The 21,827-nt window shown below is 38.7% G+C and overlaps 1 protein-coding gene across 1 annotated transcript in view; it reads right to left on the bottom strand.

Annotated features, from left to right (window-relative positions):
• Positions 1–4,420: 4,420 nt before the first annotated feature.
• The window catches only part of GPR176 (G protein-coupled receptor 176), a 45,658-nt gene continuing 28,251 nt past the window's right edge, over positions 4,421–21,827 (bottom strand). Inside the window, 2 exon segments of the mRNA XM_050897779.1 lie at positions 4,421–5,993; positions 7,647–7,899. Of these exon segments, the coding sequence (XP_050753736.1) occupies positions 4,886–5,993; positions 7,647–7,899 (1,361 nt within the window). The 3' untranslated portion in view covers positions 4,421–4,885.

Below are 21,827 nucleotides of genomic sequence, written 5' to 3'. Positions count from 1 at the left end.
GCTGTGGGGTGCAGTGTGTTGGAGTTTGCTACTGGACAGGTGCAAGGGGACCAGAAGAATGAGATCCTACAAGTGTCTAAGGACCTTCTTCCATGGCTTAGGATATGATCCAGGGAAAAAGTAGAGGGTTTAGTTTTACAGAAAATGGAGGCAAAGAAGACAGAATACTGCTTACCTAAGTACTGTGCACAAAGGAGGTTTTGGAGTAAATCACCATCTCCATGCATTATGTTTAGCCATAGGAAACCTCAGGATGCAGAACAGCTGTGTAGAGAAAACCTGGTTTGTGTTGCCAAAGGTGTATTCAGGAATTGGATTTGATTTGATACTTCTTATGCTTTCTTAAAAAAATAGTCCACTTTCTCCTCACAGAGAAGAAACAAGAGAACTGCTCCTATGCACACGCAGAGGGGCTTTCACTGAGATGAAGAATGCTTCTGCATCCCACTCTTGTATTGTTGTCCCTGAAGAAAGCAATCAGAAACATCAGCCTCTACGTACTCTTCACCACCTTTGGCTGGTTTAGCAGCTAAAACCAGACCTGGAACAAAGATCACTCTGGGCTGGTTCCTGCTGTTCCCGCTCTGTGTCCTCCAGGGGAGGGGAGGAAACAACTTGCTCATGAGTGCAAGTATCTGGAGTCCTGCAATTTTCTACAAGATGTGTTTTGGTTTGTTCTCCTAAACTGTCCTTGAATTACAAATCACTGCAGATTGCAGTGACTAACCTTGTGGTCCAAGTTTGATGATAGAGACATCATTATAAGTCATTTAGAAATCCTGCTAATATCCCTACTTTGGCACAGAGTAAGTCACTTCAACTAAAATAAGCAGTCTTTTGAAGAGGTAAGAATGTTTTAAGTTTGAAAGCAATTACTTCATATCTTTTGCGGGGGGGAGTCCTTTATCGTCAAAAAAAAGACAAAAACCCTAAAACTGTTAATTATCTCATACTGACTCCTATGTAGGTTAAAGCACAATCACACAGTAACTTATATCAAACAAGATTAGAAGGCAGGGATTTTGCTGTTTTTTATGTTTACATTCTTTATCAAATTAGGCAGTGCAAGGTAAGGTGACATGAATGAGAGGAACTACCTGAGTTCCGTGGGACATGTAATCACCTCCAGAGCTGGTCACCTTCACAGCAGCCTATGGGACAACTCCTGTTTAGCAGGAACCAGCTGCTAAGTCCCAGTCCTACTGATCTGGAACCACAGCCTGACTTTCCTCTCCGTTCTTCAAGATACAGCCCACCGATACAGGAATATTTTCCCAGGAAACAGGGAGCAGAATAGAAGAAAACTCACTACAGAAAGCCAGCCAGCCTCTTCTGCAAAACATTATCTATAGGTGTATTTTTAAAACCAGAACAAATGCATTCATTAAATTACTGCAGCTTAATAACAATTAGATCTGTTATAGAGTAGAATACTTGGGGAGTTTCCAGAAAACAACTGCTTTTCTGTGGAAGTTTATCCCATTGTGCAAAATACATTGTTGCCAAGTAGCCAACCAATATAGCATTATTTGGTGCTGAAGGACTGTGTGGGTTTTTTCTTTTTTTAAATTTTTACATGATGTTTGTTTGAATTTAACAATATTTCTTGAGGATATCTAGGAACAGTAAATTGACATTGTCCCCACAGTCTTTTCATCCTTTTTAAAGGATTTCTTCCTTTGTTTAATATGAGCTCCATTTTCTGTTTTTCTCCCCTTAGTGCTAGAATAATGAGTTTTAACTTTCCTTCCTCCAAGTTTATTCTCCAGGAGTAAGATTTAGCCTTTAAATCTATTTGCACAGGCCAAATTACCCCAGGCTTTCACTTCTTCAATTCCCACAGCTTTGCTTTGTACTTCACTTTCTTTCATCAATAATCTGGAGAGAAAAATTTATCTTACCAACACCTGTAGTGGTTAAAAACAACTATCATAACAAAAAAACCACCACTTTTGCTTATCTTTAATGTGATGATAAAGAAGAAAACAAGTCTTGATTTTTTTTTTCATATTGGATGCTGGAGATCATTTTGCCCAGTTGAAATCATTTGAACAACAAGCTAACAACAGACAGCAGTAATGAATCAAACTTACCACTGCCTTAGATGAAGTTAAAAATCGAACTATAAGTCAAATATTCCATCTTGCATACAGAGTCTCCTGAATTACTGTTTTCTGATGACAATTCTAGCACAGAGGCTGTATTATGAATTTTACAGATTATTTTTTCTATGCAAAGATGTGCTTTTGTGTATTTTTTCCACTTCCCTTAAACATTCACGTGGATAAACTGTTGAAAGAGGGACTAAAATAAAACATTCCCAAATAATTCTTCAGGTATGGAAAACCACCTTAGTTAATTTCTTGGTGAAAGGTTTCAATGTCTTCAGATACAATCTGCTAAAAAAAAATACAAGCAAGTTTTTACATGTGTCCTCTTCGAAAGAAAAAGATATTTTTGTCTCAACAGTCAAAAACCACCACGAACCCCTTGCTTTCCAGATACGATAAAACTAAATTCTATGCAATTTGGCTCTTTGAATTTATCATTGGCATTTCATTCAACATGAGAGTTGAAAAGGACAAAACTAAGACTAAGTTTGCTTTCCTCAAAGGAGTTCAGATCTGAGTAACCATTTATCCACATTCATTAATCACAGAGACTTTGACCAGTATCTATATGTAAGTGGGCCATAAATATTAAATTTAACCAAAATTCATAAGGAAACTGTAACTCTTGCTTTTGAGGTTTTCATGATTTTTTGAATGGCATCCGTTCTTTCACTAACTTTGGAAAAACAAACACTCCATTTTTATCAACACTTAGAAAAACCGTCTGCTATGCTTCTCTACCTCTGCCACAGAAGGAACACCTTTTCCTGGAATATTTCTTCTGTCTGATTTCAGGCAAGCTATGTCTGCCTTCTCATCTCTGTATCTAAGAAGCAGGGCAGCTGGGGTTCCCACTACCCATCTGGACCCATTGAAGACTGCTCCTCACTCCCAAGCTGAGAAGTTCTTGAACTAGCAAGAAGTGAAGAGCACTGAAACCAAAGAGGAAATGGAGAAAAACATCATTTACACAGTAATTCATAAACTTTTTTTAAATACATTTTTATTAAAACATTTGCTTTTAATGCTTTGTAGAAATCCACCACCTTGCAGCCATCGGAAGTCACTGACTTTCTTCAAACACGTCAAAGGAAGAACAGGTACATCTCCAAATTCTGCTTCAAGAGAATTTTTTCTCACTTTTAACATTAAGCGGTTGGATTTAGTAAGTTACTGTGAACTTGGCAAGATTCTTCACCTTGTCCTTTAAAGTAAGCTTTAAAGAAAACTACTTTCGTAAACAGGCAGTAACTACAGATAAAGGTTCAGCATGCACCGAAGGGCTAAAGTACAGGAGAACCACAAGGAGCACACAGATGTTACTAGATTGTGCTTTTAAGAAACTACCCACAGAGACAACAGTGAATGCAGATAAGGAAGAAGGAAAGACTACTTGCAACTGAACAAGGATTAAAATGCCAGGGTTACAATAGTTTCAGGTCATCTAACAGACTGATATAGTTTAAAATTCACACTCAGTATAAACGAGACAATATGCCTGTGATGATGCAGGGGAGCAAGCTGCAGTACAATGCCTGAACTCTCATAGAAAGGCTGGTGTGCAGATACCAGTGATAGCATGACTCTGATTCACTCAGGAATTAGGCACCAGATTTGAAAGTCTCATGTTCATACACTGGGTGGTGTACTCTGTGAGACGAGTGGAGTAGGATGGTTGGTATTTATATCTGTGAAGGTAGAAGGAAAACCTCCCTACCTCTGACGGTAGGGTGAGAGCAACGGCATTAATAAACCTTGCCTTTTGTGGTCTGTTACCAGCTTCCTCACTCAGCAGTTCAGTACAAGGCTACTAGCATTTCTGACCCATTTCTTTCATTTGCTAGCTTTCCCATAAGAAAACAGCAGAGTGCACCAGCAGATGAGTCTATTTTAAGGTTGACCCCTTGGCTACTTACACAATACATACATTACACTGTTGGGACATTTGTATATGCCCTTTATCACAAAATCAAAGTGTTCTATTTATGCCCTTGGCACATACATACTTGTTTACTGGAGTCAGGATTTGTCCTGCACCGTCTCCAATCCAGTTTTTACGTAAAACTACAAGAATGTATGCTTTTTAAAAAAAAGGTCTTTCTCAGTTTTGACACACATGACGATTTGGGTATCCTTGGCTTTGCTGAAGTTTTAAGCCAAAAAATAGTGGTTTAGTTTTTAAAAAAGTTTATATGTTTGGCAGATACTTGGTAACTAATCTGTGCAAAAAGTGCAGCAAGTTTTATTTTTAACACTGATTTAAGAAATGGGCTTAACAGAAAATAGATGTACTTAATAGTCCAACTTACTTCATTAATGAAACGTGCAGAACCTTGCTGTGTCTATTTACAGGAGGTTAGGACTTACCCATTTTGCATCTGTCTTCTGCTCCCTACAGCCCTTCCTATTAAGTTGATACCCAGTCCATTTTAAGACAACATGAGGTTTCCGAGCAAACTGACTGCCGTATTTCCATACTTCAGCCATACAAAGTGTTCCCAAAGCCATATGTACTTTTTGAAAGTTAATCAGGCAGGCATCATTGTAGGGATTTCACAGATAAAACTAAGAACCACCATCTTTTGATATATTATTTTCATGAAAACATATTAATAAGGAACACTTGTATATACATTTCCCTTTTTTTTGTTCATTTAAATTATATTTGGCACAAAAAAATCAGCCTGTAACAAATTTCAGCATAACAAAGATCCATGGGATCACACATATAATAGAAGGTGACCTTCCTCTGTCACTTAAAGCTCCTGCTCTTACTAAGAATCCACCTTCGGGAAGATACTGACTTTATTGTTTCTGCTGATTTTTCTTTCTGCTTTACACTTAGGCTGTTTCGTCTGGATTAGCTCTTCAGGGGTATTCCCCAAAGGAGGCAGGAGTCGCTTCTTACTGTTTCGGTTTTCTGAGAGCCACTGTGGAGGCAGCTCAAAGGGTCCAAAACCAAACTGCATGGAATACTTGTCATTTACCATATCAGCTTCTGTGGGCACAGCTGGTGCCACCTGAACTGCAGAGTCTGCAATCGTCTGTGGTATAAATTTGTGAACCAAAGTCTCTCCTACCTCTAAACTGGTGGTAGGAATTTCTTTCTGTTGAAAGTCACCAGAGCCAATGGATTTGGTCTCATTCTCCTCATCTTCTGTTGGCTTGAAGATTTGTTGTTGCCCAATATGAAACATCTCCAGAAGCTGACTCCCCGAACGGACATTGGGCTCCAGATTAGCATCTGCAACACCACCTGAGCTGACAATGTTTCTCCTGCTATACCTTCGGTGCAGCTGTACTATTGTTCCCACTAAGCACTTCCGTACTGATTTGTTAACAGTTAAAAATAACAAAGGATTGGCCAGCAAAGAGACCTTGGGCAACCAAATGGCAGTGAGGAGCAAGAAGACTGAAATATCTGAAATATTGAGTATGGTGCGGTAAATCACCAAAGTCACATAGGGAACACTGCAGAAAATAAATATCATAACCATGGAAAGCAGCATGGCATGAAGCTCAGCTTCTCGCTGGGAGGCATAAGGGATAGAAATTGTATTCTGAGGGGTCCTTAAGGCAGCTATGATGACTTTTTTCTTCTGGCTGGCACTCAGTGCCCTGCGAATAAGAATCATAAAGAGAAATACCACAGCCACTGGTACAATCACAGTGGTGATGTTATAGATGATGACGTATATCAGGTGGCCAAGGGAGTAACTCCAAGATTCAGAACAGGTGGACATGGCATAAATATCAGACACATTGGTCACAGCAAATACTGGAATGCTGGCCACTATTGCATGGGCCCAGATATAGATAACCAGGTCTCGGGATTTTGCATCAGATATTTTTCTTTCCAGAGGGTATAAAACAGAGTAGTACCTGTCAAAAAAAAAATATTAAAAAATTACAACTGATACAATGCAAAGGGTGAAGTCTATAATGAGCATAGTGCTTATGAGAAGCCTCTCAGGAGCTGTCTGAGCATAGTGCCCCAAATCCCTAACTGGGTTGCCAACTGACTACCTGCTTATGAGAGAAAAAAATAACCCAAGGGTCTGCCTTTGCAGATCTGTCTGTAGAACAAAATTGAATATGCAAACTTCAGGATCACATTATTGGTGAACAATTCTTTCAATAATTGGGACTGTATCACTTTGGCTAATGTATATGAACATTATTTTGAAGATTTCATCATTTACTTACTTGTAAACTGGACAGTATATTGCACACAGCACAACATTTCAGAAAACACAATGGAGGCATAGATATGTCGCATTGAAAGGCCAGACTCATAGTTAATTTGAAAAGCTGCTTTATGAGAGATTTTTTCTCTGGATATTTGGAAAAAGCTGTTGGTCACAAATTACATGTACCCATCTACTGGAAGTACAATGGCGTTTTGTTTTGCACGAGCTCTGGTTGGCAAGGCCCTGAGCAAAAGAGTAGTCAAACACTGAACATTCTGTGTGCATTAAAAAAAAAAGTGCATCTCTGACATGCACTTCACATTTCAGCACTGATTCATTGCTTGCTTGCTACTGTGGACTTTTAAGCTCACAGAATTTTCATGAGAGACCTATCCTTTTACACTTATCATTGTAAGCAGTAGCAGTTTGCTTTTTGTGAGGAAGATCACAAGTTTGACTGGTGAAGGGCAAATGATATGCTGTTCCACTGGCAACACTGGTGTGCATTACAGATAGTGATACTGCATTTATCAAGACATTAACATTAGAGACATATCACTTTATTAGGTATACAGTTTGGTTTTGCAGAGCTAACGTATTCTGTGGTGAGACACGATAACAGACTAACAATAATTTTACCTAACATGTATAAATCCAGTTTTAGTAATGTAAACTGTATTAAACCAGCATCTACCCTTCCTTAAAAATATCTAATTTACAGTCACTGTCAAGATGATACAGTTGTGCATTTAGGTGGGATCAGTGACTGCTAATAATAATAAGCAAAATGAATGGAATCCAAAAACTTAGACAGTCCAAAGGGCCACTTTTGTTTTAGACTGATCTTCTACATACAAAACCTCTCTGAATTAATTCTAGTTGCATTAATATTGTTTGGGATTTTTTAAAACAAATCTGCATTTGAAATTTGAAATTGATGGACAATCTACCTCAGGGATTGGTAAATTCTTCTAACAGGCAATGGCTTTCATCTTCCACAGTTAAAAATGTGCACCTTGTCTATAGTCTGAAGTTGTCTGCTTTCAAGTTCCATTACTGAACAAGGATTATTAGCAGGAAGAAAGAAAGGATAAAAACTTCTCTAAAGACAAATCTATAGACTCAATGTCCTTTATAAATGTCCAGAGATATCAGAGTAAGCTGAAAAATAAAGGTTTTCAATGTTACAGAGAAGAATATTTATCCCAATACATTCTAGAAAGAAGCTGTACACTGTGAGCAAAGCACTGGAACAAGAGCAAGACCAATATGAAAGGGAGAAAAGGGTTTCAAAGGGAGAAAGACGACAGAAAAATCAAGGATCCTGGCAAATTTGCTCTCTTACCTGTCAAGAGCAATGGCTGGAAAACTAAGGATGGTCACTGAGCAGAAGACTTTGTGCAGAAACTTGGCAATTCTGCAGAAGAGCATCGTATAGATCCACCAGCAGCAGTGTGGACTGGCACTAAGAGCAATGTCAAAAGGCACACAGACTAGGCTGGCACAGATCCCCGAGCAGGCCAAATTCTTAATGAATCGGTTTGTTACAGATTTAAGTACTGATGTTCTGCAAGTTGACCACAGCACCATGATGTTACCTGTGAGTAAAGACAGGAAGGATAAACAAAGCAAAAAAACACAAACAAACAAACACCCCCAAAACCCCACAACAATAATTTTAACAGATTTGAATGTTCCCTAGTACTGCAAATAAAAATACTTGTTTAGAGGTTGCCAGGAGTCACTGATTGATCACACTGCTCAAACTAAAAAGTCTGTAATGGCTAGTGGCTTTATAAATCAGATGACTGAAAACAATTACTCCCCAGCTATCTCCTCCCAGCTTCTAGTAATGAATGAATCAGGGAATTTCAGAGGCAAATGCCTAAGTAGGATATCCGAACCATGTTTTTAGATGCTTATATTGACTCCTGCATTAAATGAGCCATCCTGAGTATTCAAATATAGCAATTTGCTAAAGTGCTCATATTTTAATAACTAGTGCATAATTCTTTTTTAAAGATAAAAATACAGTGTAAGTAAATATAAATATAATATAAATATAAATATAAATATAAATATAAATATAAATGTATGGTTTTAATCCATTTGTGTCTCTGTGTAAGTGGATCACAGCAGCTTGCTTTTCTTTCCACTGGCCACTTCAATTGTACACAGGCCTGTGTGAAGCCACATCCAGAAGAAATTTGTCTTTTCTTTTTGCAAGAGATTCTATGTATACATAGTAACATGTAATTAAACAAATGGGACAGGCAAAAAAAAAAAAAGACTTGATGCACATAACTTCACAAAAGTACACACAGAATGCAACCCACTGTTTTGGATATTCAAGACCTATACATTTGTTTCAAATAGAGTGAATGGATGGCAGTGAAGCAGACGTACAGAGAGAAACCAGCATTAGCTAAGACAGTATTTTTCCCTTATCATTGTATCTTATTCTATCCAGATCTCAGAAAGAAATACCATATCATAGAAACAAATTTTCCATCACAAATTTCCCTATGATTCTAACTCACACAGCAACAGCACAAGAGTAAATGAAGCAATCTGTTCTTACTGCATGCAGCTCTGGGCCCCTTCTAATGCATACCAAGGTGCCAGAAAACTCACACTCATAATATAGGATTTTCTCTCTCCTTTAAAAACCTGTATTTAGCAAGATGTTTGCTTTTTTTTAAATTAAAAAAAGAGTGCTACCAGGGAAAAAAAGGCTTAACAGAACTATGCAAAAATGAAGACGAATTTAATATTAAAGTCTTATCTTGAATGTCATAAAATACCCACAATTCTCAAAGGTTTTGCCACTTCCAATTAATACAAGTTAAAGACAATACTATAGGTGAAGGAAATGCAGACACCCACTATATGACCACAGAAATGCTTGCTTACCCAAAGTGTATTTTATGCACACAGGACTCCCAAAGACAGGTCAGCCCATGATAGCTGGCAGTGAAAATCACACATCTGTACTTAACCACTTGCTGCAAACTGCCTGGAGTGCACTCAGCTCCACGGACCCGACGTAAATGGAACTACACCACACATTGTCTCAGCAATAGCTCTTTCTTGTTCTGCCTTGGTCTGCTCAGACTGAGAAGTCCCTTTCCCCTGTGTCTACATGGGCAGAGGGGAGTGATCTTAAGGAGGGAGAGGGCACTGAGAAGCAGACAGCCCATTCAGGCTTCCCCGCTCCCTGTCTTCTTGGCTCTGCCTTTACCCTCCCAGGGCAGGTGACACACAAGAGGCAGCAAACTCTTACACTGATCAAACACTGTGGCAGACACTTTCTGTGGTACCCAAGCAGATGGAGTTGTACTAGTGCAGAGCTAAGGAGGCAGGAGAATCTCTGCTAGCACAGCTGAGCAGGGCACACACATTCTACATCATGTAACCTGGTCCCGGCTTTCCACCCATCCCTCCACAGACACTGTTTTGGCTCAGGCTCCAGCACCTAACACTTGAACATTTTAGTGCCATCTTCACACAGAGCATTTGAAGATTCACTGACAGCAATAGGAAATACAAACTTTGAAAGTGTGTTAAAACTGGAAGGCAGCAGATGAATGTGCAAGGTGACCAGAGCAAGTTAGAAGCACACATTTTTAAAGATACATGCAGATCATATATTTGTAAGCAAATTGTGCAACTGAAACTAAAAGATGCCTAATGTTTCAGCTAAATGTTTGTCACATAAACATCATAAAACCAGCACAAAACCATGCAGTTTTCTCAAGGGTTTCACAAGCATTCTTTGTAAACTTACAAGGCATCAGAGTTTTTTTCAGAAAACATTCACCCTTTTATGAAATGATCTGACAAAGAAATGAAAGCAAACATACTTTATACAACTCCCTCTAGTAATTCTTCACAGCGGTTGTAATGGAGAAAAATTTCTAGTGGAGCACATAGCTCTTGATGATACTATCTGCTAGCTAATGAATTCTAATGTAGTTTATTAAATACCTCTCTTTCTGTAAGACAGTAAGCAATAGACAGTCATTAAATCATCTTACTAGACAGCAAATCCAAGACAAAAATAAAATGTAATAGCTCAGACTAATTAAACTGTATTCAAATTTTCATACTGAAGAAATACTGCAATCAGTCTTTGTTACCCAGTTCACTGTGCATCAGGCAAAAATTGTCCTGAATGACAGGTATTAGTGAATTAGTAAAATTCTCAGCATTGGCCAAATTACGCAGCTGTGCTCAGTGCATAGCTCGTGTGTGAGCTAGTTGCACTGCTAGTTTGCACTAGCAGTAACTACATGGTAAAGGCCAGTATCATCTTAATAAAATGTGATTCTCCTTTATTTTATTCCTCCTGGAGACATACTGTGCAGTACCACCAGATTAATCAAAGCATAGCTACCAACATAAAAATACTGCTTGACAAGACAACTCCATTTACTCTGCTGCAGCTGGACAGCATGCAAAGTAGAGTTTAGCTTCCTACCTCCAAGAAAAGTTAAGTTGTTCTTACTGCAGACTATATCAACAACTGCATGTTGTTGATACTATATATCGTTGACACTTACTAGAAGCTCTTTTGAGTTGAAGTGTAATTGATTTATGAGGCAGTCGTATTTGTTAGTGTTTTTGTAGGGTACCTACAAATACACACAATGAGAGAAAACAGCATCTTAAGCTGCTGATTGAGATCTGAAAAAGCAGCTGCAGTCCCCCACACTTCTCTCCGTTGACACTACCATTCTTTGGCTTGATTTTTCCTCTAACCAATAAAAAAACCCCAAGCTTTTATTTGCCAAGTAGAGTTTTCCTATGGTTGCCCATATAAAATGCCAGCAACATCACATTCTTGTTCACATGGCCAATGTGTATACCAAGTGGCAAGTACCAAGAAATACCAGAAAGTCAAGTTTAGCTTCTTGATAAAACAGTGTACCGTTTCAATAGAAGCTTGCAGTATTAACTTTAAAATCTACCTCACAGACATACTATTTAGGTCTGCAGTACTTGAATGTAATTTGGAATTCAATTTTCTATATATTGTGTCATGTGTCTTATGCAAATTTCTTTTTGGTAGCTGACAAAATATTCAGTTACATATTTACTATCTGATGTGTTTTAAAGAATGGAATCATCATCTGGTTTTGGCAGGTGCTTTGGGCTTGACAATATATTCCACAGGCAGTATTCAATCAGTTTTATTTAAAGCTTCCTAAGTTGCTAGGAGATATTCAGTCAATCAAACCACTTCCTTTCAAAAACATCTCTAACTCTCCAGTTATTAAAGAAGTACTTCTCACATAGTAATAATATATTATTACAATGCTCTGGAGTAGCGGAGAAGCTTGGGGGTTTGCTGGTTTTTTTTTTTTTAATTTAAATCTTCCATCTAGTTTGAATTGCATTGATTTTATAACCTTACTTCCAAAGCAAGTTTGACCTCCATTAGAATGAATATAAATGAAGAATGGAAAAATAAAAGAAACCAGAGGATTTTTCATTAATACTTCAGAAGCTGCCAGAGAACTCCTGAGCTATTCTTCAGGGTCCTACAGAGGAGCTTTATTCAAGACTCCAGATTCTCAGCTGTTGCATTACTTCTACAAATTATGTCATATTGTCATTTATACATCAGAGAGTCACAAGGAAATGAAATTAGCTCTGGCGCTGACTGATCCTAAATGGAAGTGGAAAGAATAAAGCATAAAAAAAAATATTGGTTCTAAGATGAGGAAGAGCTCTTTAGACAGACAAAATAAAGTCAGAGCCTGAAAGTGGATAAAAGGATGAGCAGACAGAAGTGTCCATTTGGGACACTGGAAAATTAGTGAGTGAATAGCCCTCAGGGAAACATTCTTTTTCCACTTGCAACTATGAGTAACTTGTATATTAATAAGCTGCTCTGATGAACCAGATCAGCTTTAGTATAGACCGGTAAATCTTTCTGCTGATGCCTTCAAATCAAGTATTTCCCTTCATGCATCTCAAAGCCACCCACTCAGACAAAAAATTACACCAGAAACTTTGCACGGCATTAAATATTAGAAGCTTCAGAACAAAACTGCATGCATTTCGCATTTCATTGCTCCTCACCTTTCCCCAGTAACTCCTTCCCATGGAAGAGGATAACAACATTCCAGGCAACAAGGTAATTCAACAAGCATTATAGCAATTGCGCTCTGGATCTTTTCACAATGTCTAGAGGCACTTTTCTGTTCTGTATGTATTAGTCATTCACTGTTGAACCCATGAAAGACACTAGTCTAACACCAGTATGCTCCTTGGCTTACAACTGTACTAGGCTGTTGCACATCCTCACACTGGACAAAGCTGTCATTTTCTACCATGGGTTAGTTTCTGAGGCGTTTCTGCTGGATAACTGGTCTAGGGCTACATAACCTTGGATTCAAACTTCGTAACGGGATTGTATTGGTTAGCTGGAAGGCATCCAGGGAAAGTTGGAGTGAACAAGCAGCTGGAAAACATAGCATCTTGCTCTTTCCTGTAAGTCAATATTGCCTGGGACATGAGTGTCACTTATAAACAACTACATGTGACAAAGCATATCCCATACTCGTTGCACAGAATTCCACCACTAAAGAAAAAGATGAAGTGTTTTTCATTTAAAAAGGAAAAGTGTATCTTTGGTCTTCTCAGAGAATGAGCTATGTCTACATAAAACCCCTACTACACCTGACGTTAGTTGACAACCTTGTCAGTACACAGACTGAATGAGCAGGAGGTAAGTATCCAGCTTGTCTGTGCCTTTGAAAATTTCTCCAAGTAAAAAAGAGGAATAGGAAATATTGAAAGTAACCACTGCATGAGAAGCAGCTCTTTTCACATTAGAAACAAACACATGTTTAAAGCCTGCCAAACAAGGTCAAACAGAGTTCGTTTTATCCTCGTTATATTATCATAACTATCAACATTCAATAAAATCTCCATGTACTATATACCAATTCCACTGTATTCAGATTGAAAGGATGGTTTTTTCCAGTCATCCCCTACATTTTTTTAAATTGAGAAATATCACAGATAAGCAGCCACACAGTACATGAAGTTGCACAGAAGTACACTGAGAAAGTAAATACAACGGTCCAACACAGCACGCTGCCCAGACATCCTTCTAGCCTTTATAGTGTTTCAAGTTCACTGTATCTGCAAGGAGTAACATTCTCTGAGCATGAAATGTTATCACAGTGCATTAATCTGATTCAAAGCAGCAAAAAATATTTTTGCTCCTCTTCCAAGTTGTACCGTCCTCGGATTTCACTGACAGACACAAAGTGTTGATGCAGGCATCAACAGCTGAGATAGTTTTGAAATACTAGCTCTTAGCAATAATTCAAATAATGTGAAAGATTCTTAATAATACCTTTAACAAGCAGAAGGACGATCCCCATAGAAACCAGAGATTGTTATCTAAAACAAATGCACTTGCCATGCAGTCACCCCAAAAAAAAGAAGAAATATCGCTCTTTGTTGATTAACTCATGGAACCCAATCCATTAGCTGGGTATAACATTCATCTTACATTTTTGTTAACATTAATCAGCGCATAATTGAATCAAAACAAAGTCCACACTCTAGCAAAATCCTCCTCCTCACAGCTCGCCTTCCTCTGCTTGCTGATTTCCCTCCCATCCAGAGCAGGGTTCTTGGGATCCAGCCGTCCTATCCAGCAGAGAGCCTCTGCATACCCCACCCATGCTCCGTGCAGTGTTACAGTGAAGGAGCTGGCAGCTCTCTTTATAAAAAAACAAAGCAGGAAGCAATGAAATAGGTTAGAAACTGGGCTTTAGCCATTAAAACCTTCCATTAAAAACAATTAACTGAAAAAGTCGCAGGTTCTGTCAACATGATGAACGGGAAAAACTTCTCCTGTTGAAACACCAGGATTATTACATTCCCAACCCTCAACCTCTCTTTTTTATTATTTTCTGAGGTATTTTGAGGAAGGTGTTTTCCGCAGAACTTAATCTGTTAAAAGACAAACCTCGCTCAAAAAGCAGTTCACTGGAAACGTTTTTGGCAATCCATGATAGATAGCTATCAAATGCCCTTCTTATGTTAAAAAGTATGTTGTTTACTTATTCATCTCCAGAAGGAACAGGGATGTATCAGGATACATGTTGGCTTACATAGCTTGAAGAAATGCGTAACTTTATCACAGAATCACAGAATGGCTGATGCTGGAAGGGACCTCTGAAGATCATCTGGACCAAACTCCTGCTCAAGCAGGGCCAAATTCTTGTAATTCTTTATAATTCTTGTATATTTTAGTTTAAAAAAGTAGTAATCAGACTGACAGAATTGCCTTTATAGATTAAAAAAACCCATAAAACAAAAAGTAAGCTTCCTGAAACCAAACCCAACCTTTTTAACATTCTAGCTACCAACTTCAAAATTCAGTGATAAAGTAACAATTGCACTCCAGTTAAAAAGAGTGGGAAATAACTTAATTTGTTGTTTTAATGTATTTTCTTCATTTTCAGTTTGTGCACATGTACAACCAAATGTTTTCCAAACGTATGCAAGATGAAGTGTCTGCTGCAAGAGAACTACCTTGGAACAAGGTTTGCTATATACTAAACCTTTTTTTTCCTTCATAAAACAAGTGATCTCCTTAATTTTAAGATAATGTTTCTCACACCTATCCTTAGAATTCTCATTCACATGTCCCTACTTACATCATAAGTATTGATTTAGAAGTATAATTATGTAACAGATTTATCAGTGTGGAGTTCTGGTCATCAAACTCAGCTCAGCTGAACTACATCAAGCACGAATTTGCCCAGTACAGAGTAGTTACCTGCAGAGCGTTTCAGCATAGATGTAAATTATATTGGAAGACCTTTCATTTAGAGTGTGATATTTTTCTACATGGTTTCTGTCCCCAAGAAAGTGTATAGTTACAAGGTAGAAAAGATTCTAGGGAAGGAGGTAGATCATAGCAGCTTAGTCCCAGAAAGTGAATGTAAGATTTCCTTGCAGGAACAGGTAAGTCATTGACTTTTGGTGTGGTATTGTCTAGGACTAGTCCAAGACCAACACCTGCCTACACAATCCACTGGCAGCAGCTATGGTGACTTGTTGTGAAGTAAAGATGGAGTAAAGTTATAAAACATATATGAAGAAATTTAAAATTGTTCTTACAGCAAGGATAACTTGTGTGATATGATGGTATTTGTAATGCCAAAATCGCTACGGGAAATGATCATTACTGTAATTCCATTTGTGACTTTTTTTACTGTTGTCCTGAGTATTTTATAAATTTATTGTCTGTAGGCCGATTCTAAAGTAACTGCATCATGCTAAAAGTCTTGGATATCCACTTGTATTTCTTTCAGATATACCTATCTGAAGGGAGATAAGAAAGTGTTGCACTGATAATTCTCCAGTTCTTCATACCCACTGCCACTTCTTCCCACCTCACTCTTTGTACTTACTGTCCCGTTAAATGGACATAATTTCTGGGCAGACACAATCATTTTCTCCCTTTCAATAAACTAGTTTTTCAACAGCTGCCACGATCATTTCAGCCAATCAAGGAAATAACCAAACCTGCTTATTTTGCTGAAGTACACTTGACTTGTCTGAATTCTTTGCCTCTATTTTAAAACCAATCTCCTCAAAGAATCTGAAACTCTTCAAGCTCCTTGGAAGGAAAAAAGTTTAAAGAATATTGTGTCTGCAACTTCAGGACCTTGGATTGTTCCCACATCAGGAAAATATGACAAATGTATAGCATTGCCTTTGAAACCTAAGCTAGGAAATTAAAAACCTGAAAAAAGAATGTCCAGATTTACTGCCTTAACCATAACAGGAATATAAATCTTTTCAAAGTTATTAACTCTTTGAATCACAGTGCCTAAGGGACCACCTTGTTTTACTCACTGCAAAAATACAACCAAGAATTTTTAAACCCAAGGACTTTACATGACCCCCATGAGAGTCTTCCATGACATAGGGACCAATGTTTTTATCTCTTCTATAGAGGAGGGAAATAAAGGAAATAGATATAGAAGAGGTAAAAATATTGGATGTCCACGTCATCAACGTACAAGAAATCATTAGCAGAAGTACTGGATCCTACATCTCCTTTGCCAACCAAGTATCATATCTAGCGAACCATCTGTAGGAGACCAACTGGAAGAACAAACAATCTAACACCAAGGTTAACTTGTAACCCCCTGGAACAGAGAGATGTTTGCTCAGAAGGATATGGACAATGGCAGGAGACGAAACTCGACAAGGGAAGAGGGGGTGGAGACCCCCTGAGCCTGACCGAGGAATGTCTCGAACACTCGCGAATGCAAACGAGCCTTGAAGAGGAGCTAAAGACGGGTAAGAGGGATTAGCCTGACAAAGGCTGGATGATTGCCCAAGAAGCGGCGAAGCCAGAACTAGGGGAAAGGTAAATGCGGCAGGGGGAGATCACCCACCGACCCAATTCGAGACCAAAAAGACTTGCCCCCCGCCCCACGGCTGCAAGGAGCATGCGTGCTCATTTACATAGCAAGGGAGGCTAATTCAAATAAGAGGCGGTCCACATTGAAGGGGAAGAATATAAGGAGAAGGCAAGTGCCAAAAAAGAGAGAGAAAGAAGAGGGAAAGAAGAAAAGAAAGGAGGAACTTCTGGACGAGTGCTCCTACAGACCAGATACCCCCGTTGGCTGGACCAACGCTGGAACCCGGACCAGTGATCATTCTTTCTCCTTCTCTCTCCCTCCCCCCCCCCCCTTTTATTCTTCCACTTTTCTCCTCTAATAAGTAACGCAAAGTACAAACCCCACACGCGTGACGAGCAATAAGGAATTTGCTATCTGATTATTTGCCAACTGTCTTGAACTATTGAATAAAAGTCTTTGATTGGTTACAGACCTAGTGTTTCGTACACTCTATTCCACACCAAGGGGATCGGCGAATCTGAGTCACCTCTCCCTCCCTTTTGGCGGGACGTGACACCATCTGGCCTTTCTTACACCAGGCTTTGTGCCAGTCGCCCTTAGAGAGCAAATCTGATGTTGTTACTGAAACACTACAAGGCCTGGGATGCAAGTGAAGCAGGTAATTTTTCTGAACAGCCAATCTGTCTGTTCTTCATCATCCTTGGTACAAGAGGAATAGCTTTTGTCCCTTTGTTTTACAAAAAACTCAGAGAAGGGCCATTTTGAACCTGTATGTCATGAAACAACTGAGGGGATGCAATAGTAGCACTTCTTATGCAAGGTGACGTCAAGCAACACAGCGATTTACTTGAGCTCCCTGACCGCTATGCTGAATCTAATTGTAAATAGCAGTCTTAATACAGGGAGCAAGTATGTTTAAGATTTGTTTTTAAATACCAATGCTATCTGCCAGTACCTCTCTGTAGAGAGCCTGCAGCCACTTCTGTTGGTAGCCTTGCTAGGTACATCCTGACATGTCTCTTCTGGTGCTCCTTTTTTGTCTGACTTCACCCACATGCACCTGCAATTCATATGCAGGCATGTTGGTGCTGTTAAGGAGATGTGGTCATCAAGATGTGACTTTTCACATCGCAGATGTGGCTCAACTTTGCTTCATTTACAGAGCCAGCCCCAGTCCCTACTAGGTTATTCCAGGAGAAACCTGCAGGACCCCTGTCCTCTCTGCACAACATGCCAAGGTCAGATCCAGGAGGAGACTGACAGTTTTGCACTTGTGAAGCTGTGGAAAAACTTATGTCTCTTAAAGCAACTCCAGCATTTGGCCTGGGCTGTAAGCTGCTCCAGCATCCACAGCAGACAGGAACAACCTTCCACCTTCCACTCTGGACCTGACGACCTCCTGTGCTGTTCAGAGTCTTACTCCCTCCTGCCTTCACCCTCATATCTGTACAGAACGCAACGCGGACATGATCCAACAACATCGTGCTTATGCAAAATTATTTTTTCTGTATCTAATACTTTTCCAGTTGTTCACTCAACATATTAAGACAAAACTTATAAAAGAAATTAGTTGCTGTGCCATATTGTAGTATAGTGGATATGTGAGATCTATACTGTCTAGTAGTATACAACCAGCTGGACAATTTGACTAAATTACTGGTTAGCTGATTTTCTCTGACTTATTTACTGACGAAAAAAGCAGAAATACACACAATTTAAAATGAATGATACTTAACAGAGGAGCACAATTTAAAAAGCCTGTGGTAATTACTAGTAGTTGGAAGACAGACTTTATATTTTCCTTGCTAATTGAGGCTATCTTGCACTCTTGATTAGAAAAAATAATTCCTACCCATTAGCATCAATTTTCATCCTCCATTGCAGCTGAAATTAGGAGTTTGTAGCTGAAAGACACCATAGTAACAGCTACTTCATAGAGCAGAAATTATTTTCTGGCCTACCCCACAGTCTTGTGAGTCTTTTTTTTTTTGCTTTATACAACTAAGAAAGAACTGATGTCATTTCTGCATCAGTTTGACTGTGCTTACCTTTCTCCAAAGTGCCAGGTTATGAGAAACAAAATTTTACTCTTTATATAGTTTTGCCATGCAGCCATTCACCAGGTCACCAGCTGGGCACATTTGTTCTTGATTCTTTATACATAGATGTCTTCAGACAGAAATTACATATGCTTAATACATCCTGTGCAGTGGGATTAATTTACGTTATATTTAGAAACAAGCTTTTTTTCCTCCCTCCACAGCTGACTCTGTAATGAATGGTTCTCTCCGCTCCTCCCAGCCTTGTGAATGGACTCAAACAATACTCGCTAGGAAGGCAGAGCTGGGGACTCTGACACACGTCTGAAACACCATGAGTTACAAACTGAAAAAATCAGTATGACCCTAAATCAAATACGATTAAAAAAAAAAAAATCACATGGAAAAATATTCTGTCTAGTTACCAGAGTAAGGCATTTCACTGAAGAAATATGAATTTACAGAGCCAAATCAGATTTATTCCAACTTGCCAAAGGGAAGAGATGTGTTCCCATGGGATACCTCGGGGCAGGCAAGGTGCTTCCCTGTCAAGATCACAGTGACATTTCTCACCTGACTGAACGCAAGAGGTGGGGTTTTGGTTTGGGTTTTTCTTCCTTAAAACATATAGAGCCCTGAAGTAAAATTTGAGATTTTGTTGACCAAGCATTACCCTTACAAAAACTATTCTTGATTGAGACTCTCCCCAAATTTCCTCTCTCATTTTTCTGCAGTCCCCCATCTATAACAGAACTCCACTATAGGACTTCCATGCCCACTCTCCAGTCTGCTTTCTTTTACTCTTTTAATAACTGAGTTCCCTTTTCTTTGCTGAAAATCCTCCAGCAAGAGACACTGCTGTTCCCAGGTCCACTCTCTGCAAGACAGCACTGTTAAACCCAGAATAGCATTGGTCTTAGTGAAATGGGCCACAATCATTCAAACTTCAAATGCCTTCACAGAAAACACTATGAAAAATTCACATTATTCCTTACCGCTTCCCTTTTATTTAAAAAAGCCAGAAATTCAGCTTGATCCACATTTTTTATCTCAGCAAGGCCAATGGGTAGTAGATCATCTAATCAGGACTGATGACTCAAAATCCAGAGACATGCAAATGCCCAGGATTGACTGAAGTAAAGGGAACCAGATTCAGTTACACAAACTGAAGAAATACCGAAATTTTTCTTGACCTTAAGAATAAGAAAATTTTAAAAAATTCTAGGTCTGGACACCCTCTAGCAACAAAATAGTTCTGAGGTTAAGACAAGCTGTAAAACTGCGTAACATTCACCCCAAATACACCCCTGATGCGTGGAAAGAATTTTTAAGTTTTCTTTTAACCTTCCAAGAATCCAGATGACTGCCCGACTGGAAAAGGAAGGTAACATGGTAATTTTTACCGTAAGTCTCCTTTTCTTCCCTAGTGTTAGAAATACAATTAGCCATCCATATTCGGACTTCATAAGTTGCTGGGCACAGCAGAAGATACTCTACACTGAAACCTGCCATAACACTGCCAAAACTTTGCCATATGTTTCCTTGCACTAGCGTGGGCTTATGACGTAGCATGGGCTGATGACACAAACTCCCACATCAATCATCCATATGCAGTATAAAATTTTAAACTTGTGTTTTGCTCATAGATGCAGCTGAAGAGAAACTTTTTGCTGATATATGGAATTTTTAGGTCTATTAGTGTACTAAAATCAAACTGATTTCAAGATGGATTTTCAATATGAAAAAAACTGATACAAAGCTGGAACAACATAACCTAAAATTAGTTTCTAGTTTTATTCTCTGAAACTAAAAAATTATTTCATTCTCTTGCTACATATATATAACATGATAAGGTCTACCATGTATTAGCCATATGCATGTAAAAATTAAATGAATGTAAGACACATGTAGCATACAACTATCCCTATGAAAGACAGCAGCCGCCATCAGAAACGAGAGAGAAGAACCACATATGTATATCCTACCTCTTCCACCAAAGAGGTCTGCACACAGGCAGTGACTTGTTTGATTGGGGCGAATCAGCAAGTCGATGTATCAAATCACTTACAGCTTGCTGTGTTTTCCTATACACATATACAAATACATATTCATTAGCAAAGCTTTCCAGGGTTCTTGCATCTGTTCTCTGCAGTCATCTGTAAAACAACATTTCCTGTTGTGATGCAGGCAGTAAATCCACAAATAACCAAGATGTTAATTGCTGTATTGTTGACCTCTGCTTATTAAACATTCAACCCACCTATCGCTACAAACCAAGGCATGTATTATTTATATTTCAGCAGTTGTCTTTCGTTTTTCTACATTTCTCACCCACTTCTTCCCTTTTGCTTTCCTACAAAAATTACCATGTCACAATGGTTGGGAATGCTTGCATGATACATTTGTGTAATTGCTCCTCTCTCATACTGAATCATCCACTGTCAGCAGGTGAAAATGTTTCAGATCTCTCTACACTATATGGAAACAAACAAACAGAAAATAAAAACAATCCAGCAATTTCTCTTGGCTTCCACAGACAAAGTAGCAACAAAAATGTATGCCAAAAATCTATAGCGATTTCAGCTCTTCCATGAACGAACTAAAAGGTGTCCATTTACAGATGAAACCTCTTCAGCTTTGTAACTCCTTTGCCTGGATGCAAAATTTTCAATTTTAAGTATCAGCTATATAATTAGTATTGTTACTGTAAGAAGAGACAGACACATTTTGCACTTTTCAGGGTGAATACGAAGAGCAAGATTAAGTTTGCATATTTTACTAGTCCCTGGAAAATTGCTATTGCAAATCCAAAAGGTCTTCCAAGATAGCAGAACCAAAGAAAAAGCTCTTGTTAATTTATCTACAGGTGTTTGGCATACTTCAACCAGCAACCTAAATACATGAAAAATGTGTGGATCCTTTCCTGAGGCATTTAGAGATTTGCCTGTAGAGATTTGCAACAGAAATACTAAGATCAGCCTGAATGAAACATGAATGGAACCGAATGTGTGTGAAAGCATCAGAAGAAACAAGAAAGCAAGGGTTAAAAGAATGCCATGTATTGATAAAACAAGGACA

This window comes from Gymnogyps californianus, chromosome 5, assembly GCF_018139145.2.
Source record: "Gymnogyps californianus isolate 813 chromosome 5, ASM1813914v2, whole genome shotgun sequence".
NCBI classification, from domain to species: domain Eukaryota; kingdom Metazoa; phylum Chordata; class Aves; order Accipitriformes; family Cathartidae; genus Gymnogyps; species Gymnogyps californianus.
Note: the sequence above shows the minus strand (reverse complement) of the source record. Positions and strands in the feature narration are given on the sequence as shown.